Source organism: Propithecus coquereli, unplaced genomic scaffold (assembly GCF_000956105.1).
Source record: "Propithecus coquereli isolate 6110/MARCELLA unplaced genomic scaffold, Pcoq_1.0 Scaffold706, whole genome shotgun sequence".
NCBI classification, from domain to species: Eukaryota; Metazoa; Chordata; class Mammalia; order Primates; family Indriidae; genus Propithecus; species Propithecus coquereli.
Genome location: NW_012153130.1, coordinates 343,940 through 359,869, shown reverse-complemented (window position 1 = coordinate 359,869; position 15,930 = coordinate 343,940). Strand labels below are relative to the sequence as shown.

The following is a 15,930-nucleotide window of genomic DNA, read 5'->3' as shown; positions in this document are numbered from 1 at the left end:
GCCCATGGCCAGTGATGTCTCAGGGAATCCCAGGGTCCCCAGGCCCTGCTTGGGTGGCCAAGCCAGGCAGCTGGGGGGGGGGAGGTCCCTGGCAGAACTCCCTGCCGAGGCTGTCTTCCCAGCTTCTCCCTGACCAGCCCCCATGGCAAAGTCCAAGCAAGAGGCAGAAAGTGCCTGGGGCTGGCATGGGGTCTCCCTCAGGACAAGTCTTGCTTGAGATGAGGCCAAATCAGACCAGGTCTAAGCAAGTGGGATAGGAAGATCTGGACACTTCCTCCAGCCCAGGCTTGATTCATTTCCAGTCTCCTGGAATTTAGGAAAGAGACTCAAAATAAATGCCCCCAAATCCTTTGCCCTTCTTGCCCTTTATGTAGAGAGAGGAGTGTGAGGGCAGAGGCCAGTGGAAGTTGTTGCCTCAATGCCCGCAGCTCCTGGTAGGGAAGGGGAGGGAGGGGAGGGCAGTCATCCCCGGGGGGACCTCATCCATGAGGTCCCAGACTGATACAATTCTGGCATCGAGCTCGATCCCTGGCACATAATGTGTGCTCAGTAGACATCTAGTCAAGGGATGCATGAATGGCTTTGGGACAAGAAGAGCCCCCAGGTGGGTCCCGCGCCCCCATCCCCCAGTGGATCTGGACAGCAACCAGCATTATTTACAATTGTTGATAATTATGGGGGGCAGTTGGTGGAGGCTTACGAAATCCTGGAGAGGGCAGTCCCTGTACCTCTGGGCGCAGAATCTCGGACCCACACCACTGTGAGGCCTGGTAAGTACAGCACAGGCAAGGAGGAGGGCGAAGGATGGCACTGGGGAGAGCTGCCCCAATGTCACCTTAGATGCCCTCTACCTGTCCTTGATGGAGACTCCCAGCCCCCACTCCTGACCCACTTCTCTGCCATCGAGGCTGGCTTGGGACCTTGGGAGCCAGAGAGAGGGTGTTATCATTTTCCCTTTGAACTTGCCCGAGAATCAGAGCACGACAAAGTGTACGCCGCTGTGTGCTTCACAGTGAGGAGGAGCCCCCTTCCCGAAGGATGGGGACTCAGGGGGAAGCCTGAGTATAGGTGCAGGAGGTCAGTCAGAGGCTACAGGCACCCCAAGGTGCTGAGAAGCACCTGACCCAACAGCCCCATGCGTTGGAGCACCCGGCTGCCCGGCTCCAGCAGCCAGCCCCGCTGGGGTGTTGCAGAGCGAGCTGGACAGCGGCATCCACCTGGTCCCCCACCAGCCTCTCCAAGGGCACCTGGGCCCAGGGCATCCCCCAGGAGGCACGTCTGCCCAGACTCAGCCTGGCTCACCCCCTCCCAGGATCCCCTCCCGCTGGGCACTGCCACTCCACTCTGGGCGCCTCCTTCGCATTGCAACCCAGATGGTTCACCGCAGCCTGGCTTCCCAGAACTGCCCTGCTACCCTGGTGTCTGTTTCTACAGCTGCTCCAGGGCAAATAGAAACTCTTCCCACCCCAGTCTGGACAGAGCAGGGTTTGTTGGTTTGGGGTCAGGGGAGATAATTGGCTGCAAGCTCACTCCCCTCATTCCCCACCCTCTCGCCCAGAACTTGGAGCAGATGTGGATTCATTTTTGACCCAGTGAAAAGAAACTTCCCTCCCCTCTCCGCTGCACCCCCACACTTCATCCTCTCTGCACCCTCCTAGTCACCTTCCACTCATCCACCCTCCCTCCCAGTACCACCCAGAGCCCCTCTGTGGGTGGAGGAACGCCCCCCCAGGGCAGGGGTCCCTACACTGGGGCCTAGCCCCATCCCCAGAGGGAACAAGGAATCTGAGGCAGGGTGGGTGAGTGGGTGGGGGGTTAGTGGAGTGTTTTCTTCTCCTCCCCTCTTTGGCAGTTTTTCTGGGAAATGCCAGAGGCCGGCTGGGCCTGGAATGTCAGGCTTGAAAGAACTCCTCCACCGCCCCTTAGACATCTGAGCTACAAACCTTTTCATTAGCTCTAAGGCCCATCCCCAGGAACAAAGGCCTGCAAACAGGAATGCCACTTCGTCCCACAGGCTATTGTCCCTGCCTCCCTCAGCTGGCCCCTGGGATTGTCTGAAGCAGGAAAGAGAGGGATCAGGGTCAACCTGCTACGTGACCCCTCAACCTTTCCCCCACTCCAGAAAGGTCATCTAAGCCCTATTCCTGCAGGTGGCAAGGCTGGTCCCCACCGGCTGTCCCAGTGGGTAAAGGAGAGAAGCCAGGGCTGCCACCCCCGAGAGGGGCCGAGGTGTGCAGACCCGAGCACCCCGGGAAGCCCGGCCTCAGCCGTGGGAGAGTCACTGAGCAGCAGGGCAGGGCTTCCAGAGCTCAGAGAAGAGGCAGGTCCCCAGCATCTCCTCCAGACTGGCCAAGAGAAGAGGGAGCAGGAGGCAAGAGGCCTCACTGCCTCTGGCTCTCACCTCCAACCACCCATGCTAGACTAGAAGCTCCGAAGGGAGGGGACCAGATGTATGTACCCTGCTGTTGTACCCCCAGGCGTAGCAGACTAACTGGTGTGGGCAGTTGAACCCAGCCTGCCTCCTTGTGCTGTCCAAAGCCCAGCAGTCTCAAAGACAGGGAGGCCTTGGGCTTGGGCTGTGGTCTGAGGCCAGCCTCCTACCCCATCTGGCTGCAGATGCAGCTGGGAACAATGGCGATCTTAGCGTCCGCCCCCGGGCTGGCAAGCGTGGAAGTTTGCGTTCACCAAGCACTGCCACAGCTTCCCCCCGACCACCCCACGGGCGCCAGAGTTCCTTCCCATCTGTGAGATTTGGGGAAGAGCTCAGCATGTCACACAGCATGAGTAAGTGGAGCGCCACAGGCAGCTGAAACCACTGCGTACTTCCCCTCCATCACGAATGAATATCGTTATTATCTTTATGACCAAGCGCCTTTGCCTGGAAATGGGATTCTGACTTCATAGAAATTCTGCAAAGGGAGAGATTAGGAAAAGACAAGAGTCTCCTAAATCCCTTAGACGGGAAATCAGCTGGGTGGAGCAGAGGGGCCAGACCTGGATAAAGCTTCTCTCCCGGCAAGCTCCCAGCAGAGGGGGAAGATGGGACACTTAGCTGCCTCCCGGCTCCGGCATCTCTGTGCTTAGTTAGGTCCTTGCCTGGAGGGTGGCTCCCGGGAAGTGTGCCCTGTGTCGCCCAGGCGTCTCCTCCCGCATCTGCCACAATGCTCGTGTCCTTCCCTTTGTCTTTGTGTCCTTCCCTTTGTCTTCGGATTAGCAGCCCTAATAATCTCCAGCAAACCTCAGATGGGCTTCCCGGTACCTGCACCCTCTATCCCATCAATGCGGCCACTCCCGAACCCTACAGGAAGAACCAGAAGCTACTGCAGAAGAAAGCAGTCTGTGGTATCTAAAAATCACGGATGATAGGAGTCTACACAATCCCTCACTTCAATATTCATTGAACACTGTCTACACACCAGGTTCCAGGCTCACAAACAAAAAAAGAATCAAATATAGTTTGTGGCCGGGCATGGCGGCTCACGCCTGTAATCCTGGCACTCTGGGAGGCCGAGGAGGGAGGATGGTTTGAGCTCAGGAGTTTGAGACCAGCCTGAGCAAGAGCGAGATCCCGTCTCTACTAAAAGCAGAAAAAATTAGCCAGACAACTAAAAATAGCAACAAAAATTTAGCCAGGCGTGGTGGTGCATGTCTGTAGTCCCAGCTACTCGGGAGGCTGAGGCAGGAGGATTGCTTGAGCCCAGGAGTTGGAGGTTGCTGTGAGCTAGGCTGACGCCACGGCACTCTAGCCCGGGCAACAGAGTGAGACTCTGTTTCAAAAAAAAAAAAAAATTCAAATATAGTTTGTTTCCTCAAGATTCTTATTGCACAAGCAGTCAGAACATTTTGGCCAATGTGAAACGAGCAACCTGGAAGTTTAGAGAGAGTGTCTGCCAAAGTTTAAAGGAAAAGTAGAAATCGGCCAGGGTGTTCTCCCACCCAGGGATGCAAACATGCCGACCCAGGGAATGAGGCACCTTTCGGAGACAGCCCGGTGCTCCACGTAGCGGGAGCCCGCCGGTGGGGCCGCGGCAGCCAATGGAGCTGACATGGAGCAGCCTGGGACCCGCTGCATGGAGGAGCTGGATTCATCCTGAAGGCAGTGGGAAACCACGGGAGAAATCAGAAGCCAAAGGGCACCTTGGTGGCTGGCTGAACTGTTTCAAGACAAGCATCTTTTTGGAATGTGTCTTCTATAGCAGATGTATGAGTGCCCCAGACATAAGGCAGCTCATGGCCACATCCGTGCCCTAGTAACCCAGCTCTCTCCCGATAGACTGATAGACTCCCCAGTGTTTTCAAAACAGTGTTAGCTAACACTTAACACGTGCAAGACACTGCTCTAAGCATTCTGCCTGTATGAGCTCCCAAGCGAACGAGGCAGGTAATATTATCAGCCGATTTCACAGATAAGGAAACTGAGGCACAGCTGATGAAGTAGGTTGCCTGAAGTCACAGAACTACAGGGTGGTGGAGCCCGGGAAGGCAGTTCAAGCTCCTGAGTCAGCATGCAGGGAGCCCAGCCCCCTTTCCCCCCTTACTCACCGCCTGGGGGTCCCACGTCTGTCACCTCACCGGCCATCTCCCTGCAGGGCTCACCCAGCACTTCCGTCTTCCAGTGCTTCGCCCAGTGCCTGGCAAAAGTAGGCTCTCAGTGAGGGTTTGTGGAATGGATGAATGAACTTGACTTGTGTCAGAGCACTGTAATTTACAAAGCACTTTCTCATCCATTAACTCAAGGGCTATTCCTTGCGTCTCCCTGCCCTCCGCGGGCTCAGCACACAAGTGTATGGTCATGCAGCCACGTAATGCTCAATGGATGAGAAAAAGAATGAACTCCTGATTAGAGAGAGGAGGAGAATCCACTTCCTTAGCCTGCAAGCATCGTGAGGGCAAATCCTAGGTCTTTTTCATCTTTATATCTCAATGCTCAGCACAATACTTGGTACATAGAGAGCCCAATATTTGGGACATGTGTTAAATAAAACAATGTCCCCTTCTGCACAAGTAACAGGAAGATTCCCTCCTTACTACTTCTCCCTTAATAGAGTCCAAAAGGAGAGTTGGACTGAATTTTTTTTTTTTTTTTTTTTGAGACAGAGTCTCGCTCTGTCGCCCAGGCTGGAGTGCTGTGGCTTCAACCTAGCTCACAGCAACCTCAAACTCCTGGGCTCAAGCGATCCACCCGCCTTAGCCTCCACAGTAGCTGGCACTACAGGCATGTGCCACCAGGCCCAACTAATTTTTTTATATTTTTAGCTGTCTAGCTAATTTCTTTCTATTTTTAGTATAGACAGGATCTCGCTCTTGCTGAGGCTGGTCCCCCATTCCTGACCTGGGAGCGATCCTCCCACCTGGGCCTCCCAGAGTGATAAGGTTACAGGTGTGAGGCACTGTGCCGGGCCCTGGACGGAATTACTTCCATTTCTACCACACTTTGATGTGCAGAATCTTTTGTATTTTTTTTAAATCTCAGATCTCTGATGGGAAAAGGTTATTCTTATTTTGCAGATGGCAAAACAGAAGCCCAGAGAGGCTGTGTGTCCTATTCAAATCTCATTTCGTCTCCAACATCTGTGGGCGAGAGGCGGAGGAGCAGACGGAGGACACGGTGGCAAAGGCGGTGAGACACCCCTCAATTCTGGAGAAGCCCAGGAACCAGCTCCTGGCTGCAGAGTCACAAGCTCCCTGCTGGCTGGGGCGGCCACCTCTCCCTCCTTTTCCACCGTCTCACGGTGCTCAGCCTGTGGTGTCTGGGAACAGCGCAGGGCCCAAAGCCCACAGCCGCTGCATCCTGAGAGGTGACGATCTGATCTAAGTGCCCCCGGACCGGCGGCTCTGGGGGGTCTCCAGCACCCCGCAGCCCATTTAGGGTCAGATTATTAATACAAAACTTACCATCCTTCATCAAACCCAAACTATCTACGGCGGCGCCAACGGAACCAAGAGCAAATCAATCGTGCACTTCAATCACCTCTTCTCATCCCCCCATCAGAACCCTCAAACAGGCAGGAGGGAGCGCATCCTAGGCAGTGGGCTGAACCCCTGAAAACTGCTTTCTGGAAATTCTCTCCTGCTGGACTGTTATTCCCAGGTGTGACCCCAGCTTGGGATATGAACTCCCCTCTTCTCCGTCCCCGCTCCAGCCCCGGAGGCAGCGATTCCCGCGGACCCCCGGCCTCCCTGCCGCCGGGCTGGGGTGCAGCGCCGAACCCCGCTCCGCCTGCGAGTCCCGGCGCGCCCTCTAGCGGACGCGGGGCTCTCCGGGGCTCACCAGCCCCGCCGGGCACCCGGCCCGACCCACGCGGGACCGCGCAGGTCTGGGGACTCAGATGCATGACAGCGGTTTTATTAATATCTGGGGGGGGGGGTATCAGCACCCGCGTCAGTGTCGGCAGAGAGCCTGGCTCGGCCGATAGACTGAGGCCGGGCAGCCGCCGCGCAGTGGGTGTCCCCTCCAGCCTTGGGCCTCTTGGCCTCCCGTCGGGGACGTGCCCACAGGTGACTGTCGCGTGTCTCCCACCACCCCCAGCTCCCCGGTCTGAGCCCAGCCCTGCTGCCTGGCTGCGGGATGGCCCCAGCTCCCTGTTGGCTGGCCCGGACAGCCTGGAGCCGCGATCGGGACCTCGGGCAGGCGCGGGGGAGGGGGCGCAGGGGGTGTCCCCGCGAGGTCCGAGAAAAATCGAGGGGAAGCCGGGAGCCTCTCCCGCTCGGCCTCCTAGAACTGCCCGCGCTCCCGAAGCGGCACCCCCGCCTCTGCCAGAAACTGGCCTTCTTAGAAGGGAGGGGGGTGGGGGAAAGTGTGAATGAGAAGTTGGAGGCGGAGCGCGCGGGGGGAGGGGCCGCTGCCAGGAACGCGCCGCCGGGGCTGGCGCCGCGCCCGCCGGCCGCCCTGGCCGCCTCGCGTCGCGCTTTGTCTCTGCGCGCGTCTCTGCCGGTCCCTGCTCCGCTCGCGGCCCGCCCTCGGCCGCCCGCGGCCCCTCCCTCGCCCTCCGTGCAGCCTTTCATTGCTGCGAGTAGTGACTAAACATTACAAGAAGGCCGGCCGCGCAGTTCCAGGAATCGGGGGGCGGGGCGGCGGCCGCGTATATACCCGCGAGCGCGGCCTCCGCGGCTGCTCCGACTCGGACTCCCCGCGCCGCCGCCGCCGCCGCCGCCACTCCGGCCCCGCACGCGGCCCGCCTGGCCCAGAGCCGCCGCGGCCCCTCGCCCCGTCCCCGCCCGGTCGTCGGCCCCGGGGCGCGCAGGGGGCAGGGCGGGCGCCCCGGAGAAGCCCGAGGGACGCGCGCGCTAGGGCTCCTTTGTGGACTTCACGGCCGCCAACATCTGGGCGCCGCGCGGGCCACCGCTGGCCGCCGCGCCGCCACCTCGCCTTGGGGACCGTAGGAGGCGCAGCCCCAAGGCCGGAGACTTCGGTTCGGCACCAGGTAGGAAGAATGGGCGCAGCGTGGGGAGGGGTCTCGCTTAGTCCCGGGAGCTCTTCCCGGTTTCCCCTCCCCTTCCCGGGTCATTCCCGGCAGGGAGGGGACGAGGTAGGGCAGAGCGGATGGAAGCCGGAGATCCCAGGTTCCCGGAATACTCAGGCTGGGGCCCTCGGGCTTCTCCTGTCCCCTTCCTACCCCCATGCCCCGGGTTTCTGTCTCCGTCCCCACCGCCCGGGGCCACCGGACTGAGCGGCGCCCAGAGCGTCCCGGGGGCCCTTCTCCCGCTCGCCACGCCGGCCGCGCTCCCGGAGACCCAACTTCCGCGCGCGAGTTTCCCACTCTGTACCCTCCCAGCGCGCTTGGGGAAGGGGCTGCCCAGGGCCACCCCGCCGGCGGGGCCGCGAGCCGGGCGGGCTCAGCGGTGTGGCCGGGTCGGAGCGCGGGCCCAGGTGAGGGTCCCCAGAGCGGTGGGTGTCCCGGTCGCTCGGCGGAGGCAGGGGAGCCGGGGCGGGCCGCGCGCGCTGGAGGGTTCCGGGCACTCACGCGGCGCGCGCATTCCTCCCCGCAGCCCCCCGGGATGCAGTAGCGGCCGCTGAGCGGAGGCCGCGAAGCAGCTGCAGCCGCCGCCGCGCTGATCCACGCTGGCTCCGTGCGCCATGGTCACCCACAGCAAGTTTCCCGCCGCCGGGATGAGCCGCCCCCTGGACGCCAGCCTGCGCCTCAAGACCTTCAGCTCCAAGAGCGAGTACCAGCTGGTGGTGAACGCAGTGCGCAAGCTGCAGGAGAGCGGTTTCTACTGGAGCGCCGTAACCGGCGGCGAGGCGAACCTGCTGCTCAGCGCAGAGCCCGCCGGCACCTTCCTCATCCGCGACAGCTCCGACCAGCGCCACTTCTTCACGCTCAGCGTCAAGACCCAGTCGGGGACCAAGAACCTGCGCATCCAGTGCGAGGGGGGCAGCTTCTCTCTGCAGAGCGACCCCCGGAGCACGCAGCCCGTGCCCCGCTTCGACTGCGTGCTCAAGCTGGTGCACCACTACATGCCACCTCCCGGCGCCCCCTCCTTCCCCTCGCCACCGACGGAACCCTCCTCCGAGGTGCCCGAGCAGCCGCCCGCCCAGCCGCTCCCAGGGAGCCCCCCCAGGAGAGCCTATTACATCTACTCAGGGGGCGAGAAGATTCCCCTGGTGCTGAGCCGGCCCCTCTCCTCCAACGTGGCCACTCTGCAGCATCTCTGTCGGAAGACCGTCAACGGCCACCTGGACTCCTATCAGAAAGTTACCCAGCTGCCTGGGCCCATTCGGGAGTTCCTGGACCAGTACGATGCCCCGCTCTAAAGAGCAAAGGGCAGAGGTTGGGGAAAGGGGCCTGGGTCCCCTCTCCTCCGTGACACATGGCACAAGCACAAGAAGCCAGCCTTGAGAGAGTCCAGCAGCTCCGGGCCAGCCAGGGGCAGACAGGCCCCTCCCTCTGGCCCTCCCCCCTGCGGAACGGGGCAGGCGGACCTGGAATGTGTTTGAGGGAAGGGGGAGTGCCACCTGAGTGCCCCACCCCCACTCCAGCTTCTCGGGAGGAGCCAGCTGGCCTAGTGGGACATAGTGGATTCTCCTCGACTCCCCGCCTTCCTCCACTCCCCCTCCGACTCCCCCTCCGCGCTTCCAAACAGGGGATGCTTGGGGAGCGTTGAACTCATAAGAACTGCCAGGGAATCTTCCAACTTTCCAACGGAACTTGTTTGCTCTTTGATTTGGTTTAAACCTGAGCAGGTGGCAGGGCCCGGGAAAGGATGAAAGAGAGAGGGTTCCCCAGGGGCCCCAGAGCTGCAGGCTGGCCTAGGAAATGGATGGCCACACCCACTGTCCAGCCCAGGTGAGGAGTGTGGCTGCATGCTCCTCTCCCTAGCTCTGGGGAGAAGGGCATGGGGTGACCTGAGGAAATCTCCAGGTGCCCCTCACCCTCTCCTTTGGGACAGCACCGACAACACAGGTTCCAGAGTCTACCTGGTGCCCAAGAGCCCGGGGCCCTTCCCCCGTTTTAAGGGGGAAGAGGCATTTGGAGGAGGATGCCTGTGCTGGTCAGGTGGTCTCCTTTTCCTAGCCGTGCTATACCTTCCAGCACCAGGGGCGGGGGAGGATGCAGGAGGTGAGCCATCTTTGACCCTGTACTCGGGTAGAGAAGATGGGGGACTAGGACATTTGCCTTAAATGCTCCCTGTCCCATGGATAGGGACCGGCATAGGGAAAGCCTCACACTCGGCCAGTCCAGCAAAGGCCAGTGGATTCACCCAAGGGCGCCCAGCCAGGGAAATGGGTGGGGGACGGAGACCGCCTTCCCTGGACTCCTTGGACGCACTGGGAGGGCACTGGCCACTCCTAGCCCCAGGCCCTGCACAGCCCTCCCTCCTGCCTGGGTGGGGGAGGCGGGAAGTCCCCTGCAGCTGCTCCTGCTCTGCCACAGCACTGATGAGTGAAAACTTAGAGGAATGTAGCAGCGATGGAATTACCTGGAGCTGTTTTTTCAGGGGGGAAAACTAAACAAACACACAAGTTTTCTGTGTCAGGTCTGGGTGGGGCAGCTGTGTGTTGGGGTGGTTTTTTTCTCTATATTTTGTTTCTTGTTTTTAAATAATGTTTACAATCTGCCTCAATCACTCTGTCTTTTATAAAGATTCCACCTCCAGTCCTCGCCCCTCCCTCAACTCAGGCCTTCGAGGCTATAGGAGATGCTTGAAGAACTCAACCAAATCCCAACCCAAGTCAAACTTTGCACATATTTATATTTATATTCAGAAAAGAAACATTTCAGTAATTTATAATAAAGAGCACTATTTTTTAATGAAAAACCTGACTTGAGCCTTTTCTCTGGCCCCCCCAAGATTGTTTCACCCACACCCACACCCACACTCTGCATTGGAGGAGAGGAGGAAGGGAGCCACTGAGGGTGGTGGCTGTGCCTTCTCAGTGGTGGCCTGGCCCTCCTGGTGGTGGAATCAAAGACTTACGTCAGCCCCTGTGCCGGTGACAAGCTAAGGCAGCCACCTAGGCTGTTACCGAGAGGGGTAATTCCTGCTAGTCTGATTCAGATCTGACCAGAATATGCAAAGTGAGTTCAAAGGAAGCGCTTCAAAGGGCTTGCTGGGAGCAAGCTGAGCTGTGGTCAAGGCTTTTAGAGGTTCCAAGCTATTAGAGGCGCTGGGGCTCCTTGGCTGGGAGGTGTTCCGATAAAGCCCAGACAACTGAGTCCTGGCTTGGTGACCTGTGACCTCAGCACTACCCGGTTCACAGGAGGTGGGGGAGGGGTAATCTAGCTGCAAACCCTGCAGGCAGGTGGGGCCTCCCCAGGGTGTTCCAGGGCTTCCCAGCCACTTCTCACACCTCCAGCTTCCCTTCCACATTCCTGGGGGCCCCAACCTGAGCAGTGGACAGGGGCCTCCACTCCTCCCCAAAAGCACCCAGCTATTCATCCATTCATAGTCACTCCCACACCCTGGGCACTGAGAGGCTACCTGGATTAACCATCCCAATTACCTCCTCCAGGCAGGTGTTCTCATCTCCGCAGTCTCAGACACAGCTGTGCAAGCCAGGACTGGGGCTGGTCACTTCTGGTGCCTAGATTGGTGCGCAGTAAATATTTGTCGACTGATTAGGGGCACCTGCTCAGGTTCAGGGAGGTGCAGCAGCCTGCCTGAGGGCACACCACTCGGGAATGTGGGAAAGATGGGACTGGAAGGAATGCAGCAGAGCATTGGATTTCTCAAGCCCATGAACTCTGCCTCCCCATACTTAGCTCCCAGAGCATATGCCCACACTCCCCTGGGCAAGGGCCCCCCCCCAGAAAAGCCAAGACGTTGGTACTCTTCCCTCTCAACTCGGGTTTCAGCACTTGGGGTCTACTAAAAACAAAAACACCTCCACGATGTTCTCCTTCCAAGCTTCCTTCTCCCGCGCTCCCAGACCTGACAGCTGGGAGACAAGTGTTATTCCCAAGTCAGGGGCCCATCGGCCCCCTCATCTGAGTCTCAGATGAAACAAATGCCAGAGCCTCTTCCCATCCCCCTCACACCGATAAGCTGCTCCAGGAATCAGCGTCCAAAAGGCAACAGAGTAAATAAACAAAGTCGTTTTTCTTTCCCATTTCCTGGACTTTTGGGGAAAATGACCTAAAGTGGCGAGAAGGGGCCAGGCCACATGTAAGACCACAGAGTGGACACAGCACGTGAGAACCATGCCAGAGGAACGGAGAGGGGACTCTGGAACTAGGAACGCAGACTCAGGTAGGATCACCTTCCCAGGGCACGAGTTCAGCTGCGGGGACCCAGGGGAACCTGGCTCCCCAGTGCCTTCTAGGAGGACGAGCTCCGGAAAGTTCCGGTGACTCTTTCTCATTTTGGGATCTGCCAGTCGGCCATCTCCTGCCTTGTGCTTCAGAGAGCCACCCTTCTGCTGGAATAACAGCCTCGATGGAACTGTAAACCTGGAGTCCCTGCCTCTGGCCCAGAAGGCAGCTGTTCAGCCAGCGTGTCCAGTGTCCACTAGCAAAAGGACTTGCCCTTCTCTGGCTGGGGAGGAAGTGGTTCTCCCGGCCTGCTCCCTGGAGGTTGAACCTTTGTTTTGGGGAGATGCAGAGGCAGGAAGACACCTGACTCCTTTCCCTGCCTGCAGCTCACTGCCCACCTCAGACTTCTCGTCTCTCCACTTCCGATCACAGACTGGACCAACCACCTGGATTTGCAGACAAGCAAACTGGGGCCCAGAGAAGGGAAGCAACTTGCTCAAGCTCACACAGCAAGCTAGTGGCAACACCAGGGAAGAATCTCGCTTGGATGGTTCTGCTCACCAACAGCTCCTTCCTTCCTTCTCTTCTCATCCCATACGCCATTACACAATTCTTTCTGTAATTCTCAGTCCTTGGAGGGAAAGACACCCCTCCTCCAAAGAGCTTAGTGGGGGGCCCTCTGGCCTGGCCACCAGAGGAGGGGTACTCCCGTCTCTAAGAAGTGCCCTGCAGGGAGTGGGTTCCATTCCTGTGGTTTGAGCAGGCACCCTATGCCCCAGCAGGGTTACGTGCACAGCCAGGGTCCCTGGCCAACGGAAGGGACGGGGGAGACGACGGCTCCCAGGCCCTGTGCCCTAGTACCTCGCTGCTCGCAGCACTGCAAGAATCCACCCCAAGAGGCCCCATCCTCCCTCTGGTGGTGCTGCTTTTGGGCAGGCCTCTGACGAGTGAGAGCCAAGAATGGGAAATCTAAGGCCTGCTTGGGGGGAGGGCGGGAAGGAGGCCACAGGCAGGGAAGCTAGCGACGGAAAATCAGCCAGCAAGATGTGTCCTAGGCTTGGGAGCGAGCAAGGAGGTTTGGGAGGGGGCACCGCGGGGGCACCAGGCGGGGGGAGGGGGAAGAGGCAGTCAGGAGTCCACGGGAGAGGGGAACGCGGGCCCCGAGAGCGCGGGGCAGGACGGAGACCGCGGAGGCGGCGGGTGAGGGGAGCCCCCATTCGGGGAGCACCTTCCTACGCCCCGCCCCCTCCCCTGCCCCCCTCCCTGCCGTTTGGGCGGCCGCCGGGCTGGCGGGCGGGCGCGTCGCCCCGAGGCCGTCCTCTGCCAGGAAGAGTCACTTCCCGGACACCGCGGGAGCCCTGGCGGAGCTATGCGAAGAATGTCCGCGCCGCGCACGGGGGGTGGCACCTCCGGGGCCCGCGCCGCCGCCGCCGCCGCCGCCGCCCCGCGGAGCATGCGCACTGCGGGCACTGCCACGCCCCCGCCACGCCCCGCCACGCCCCCGCCCGCCGAGCGCGGTCGCCACGGCAACGGGATTGCAGGCGGGGAGCGCTGTTTATTCTCAGCCGAGTGCCAGGAAATTGGGCCCGGAGGCTGCCAGGCGCACCTCCCTGGGGCGGGGGGCGGAGAGGCGGGAGCGGGCGGCTGAGCTGCCGGGCGGTGGGGGCGGGGCGGGGCCAGGCGTTCGTCCCCGGGGGTCACTGACCCCTCGGAGGAGGCTGCCCAGAAGGCCGGGCTCTTTCCCAGCTGCGATGGGTCAAGTTTTCTTGTCCCTGGGGAGCACAGCAAACCCACCCCCACGCACTCTTCCCGGGGATCCTGTTCTCGTCATTCACTCACTCATTCATTCAGTCAGCAAATACCTACGTGTCAGGGAGCGTCAGGGAGCGTTCTAGGCCCAGGGGATCTAGCGTCCAGCAAGACAAGGCCCCGCTCTCCCCAGTCTCCTGAGGTTGAGTGGGAGCGACCAGACAATGAGGCAGTAAATATGCAAATTAAATAAATGCAGACTATTTGTGCCTTGAAGATGCATCTTCCAATCACATTGCCATTACTTCCAACATCCACCCTCCCACCCTTAGGGGAAGGGTGACCAGCTGGTCAGGTTTAGCCCTGAAAGCCTGGCAAACTAGGACAGTTGTCACTCTACCCTCAAGTCAGAGCACGTCCATTTTAGAGATGGAGAAACTGAGGCCCCAAATCCAAAGACAGTTCTACCTGGGTCACGGAAGTAGTTAGAAAGAGAGCTGGAGGCCCTTCTACCTGCCCAGAGCTCCTCCCCTCTGTCCCTCCAGGTCCCTGAAAGCACAGAGAACCTATGGTCGTGCCCCAGGGTGTGGATGAGATGACTTCCAATCTGGCTCTACCGGATCAGAAGCCTGAAGACAGCCCTGGAATCTGAATAATCGACACCTCCCCTGGTGACTCTGGGACCACTGGTGCTGCCTTTGGGCAAGACAAAGCTCTTCCCGGGACAGGGAATTTCCTCCCTGTGCCTTGACTAAGCCTGAGCTGGGAAATCAGCAGGGAGGGGAGGCCCTGAGCTTACCGCCAGCCCGTACCCTGGCAAGCACGGACAAGTGCAGCCCTTCCCTCTGTTGGGGCTGGAGGACGGTGGGGGCCCAGGGAGGAGGATGGCGCTCCTTCCCCCAGGGCTGAGCCCTCCCAGCTGTGCTGTGCTGGGAACAGGCCAGGCGTTTGTGAAATCCTTGGGTGAGCCTGACCCACTGTCATGAGGACTTGCCTGTGGAAGCTGGTGCCGGGAGGGGGAGGGGGCTGTTCCCAGAAGCGGGGAGAACTCTGGACTTCCCACTCCTGAGTGCTCTGGATTGCAGCACTGCCTTGGGCAACAGCCGTGGCCTGGAAGGCTGGGTTGCAGAGAGAATCAGAGGCCCCAGGCGCAGTCCAGAAAAGGTCCCTGACGGCTAAAACTGCAGGCAATCCTGGTCAACACCATCACTGCTGCTCACAAGCACTGCTCAGGCCCAGCCTTAGCAAAAGGCTGAAAACCCAGAGATTTAAAAAAACAAATCAGAAGGCGAGTTGGTTATGTTACACAAGAAGATGTATTTCCCTCCCCTCCCCATCTCAAATCAGTCTTTTCGTACAGAAAATGTTATTTAGCATCTATAAGGTACAGGATATCGAAGGTATAGACATGAAATATAAAATCCATGAGGACCCGCCTCTGTGCTGCACAACTCCAGGGGGCACTGTCCGGGATATGATCTTTGCATTTCTGTGGATGGTGTCCCGGGAGGCTGCCCGGTGGGGGCGGGGCTACAGTGTTCTTGAACTGTAGGTGCAGCAGCAGCAGCAGGTGATACCGGTGCAGGTGGAACCACTGCTCAGGCCGCCGTGCCGTGCTGGAGATCGACAACCAGGAGATATTCCAGACTTCACAGGGCTCCCAGTCTGAAAGGGGAACCAGACGTGAAAACCAAGAAGTACCCTAAAAAGGAATGAGTGTAAAAATAAAACGGTTTACAGGGTACAGCTAGGGGTGCCCAGGAGGAAATGACCTACAGCAGCTTCCCAGAAGAGATGACACGTGTGTGAGCTAAGGCAAAACGGCAGGTGTTCCTTGCACAGGCTTGGGAGAACGGGGCCTTCTCCATATCAGAAACAGGGAAATGGCCTGGAAAAGGGAAACTTTGGGGAACTTCAAGAAGTTTGGTATGTCCCCATCAGGCACGTCCATGCCAGACTCATGTTCTAAAAATATTGCTTTCCTGATGTCATCCATACTCGCAGCCCATCCCCATTGGATCCACAGGGTTCCCCTTGGCACCTTCCGCTAAGCTGGGTTTCCAAAACCCTTCAGGCTCTAACCCCAGCGGAAAGCTCCCCTCTGCCCGTCCCTCCAAACGCACCCTGTACGCACGGCCTGCATCACTCACTGATCCCTCGGTCTCATTCCTGTCTCCTTCCAAACTGGACTCGCTTTTGTTCATTCATTCAATGATTATTTACTGAGTGCTGATTCTGTACCAGGCACTGTATCTTCCACTTTCTTGTGTTCTTCACAAAATCCAGCAGATGGCTGGCCTGGCGGAAGCTCACCAAATACTTGATGTGTGGCTGTACAAAAGAAGAAATATTATTTTTTTTATACCCCCTTCCCTGTCCCAGCCTTAAGAAACGTTCTTTAAACAATGGGGTTTCTGAAGTCATTAAAATATCTTTTAATTCATTTGCAACTTTTGCTTCCAGAAGCAAACAGTCATCTTTCTAGTAC

At 59.0% G+C, this 15,930-nt stretch overlaps 1 protein-coding gene across 1 annotated transcript; it reads left to right on the top strand.

The window, feature by feature from the left end:
- The first annotated feature begins 7,110 nt into the window (after positions 1 to 7,110).
- SOCS3 (suppressor of cytokine signaling 3) lies at positions 7,111 to 10,260 on the top strand. Its single transcript, XM_012661349.1, has 2 exons — positions 7,111 to 7,424; positions 7,990 to 10,260. The coding sequence occupies exon 2, from the start codon at positions 8,078 to 8,080 to the stop codon at positions 8,753 to 8,755; it is 678 nt and encodes a 225-aa protein (XP_012516803.1). The 5' UTR covers positions 7,111 to 7,424; positions 7,990 to 8,077; the 3' UTR covers positions 8,756 to 10,260.
- The last annotated feature ends 5,670 nt before the right edge of the window (positions 10,261 to 15,930 follow it).

Excerpts from the sequence above, each read along its gene's own strand:
- SOCS3 (XM_012661349.1), top strand. The coding sequence starts at position 8,078 with ATGGTCACCCACAGCAAGTTTCCCGCCGCCGGGATGAGCCGCCCCCTG.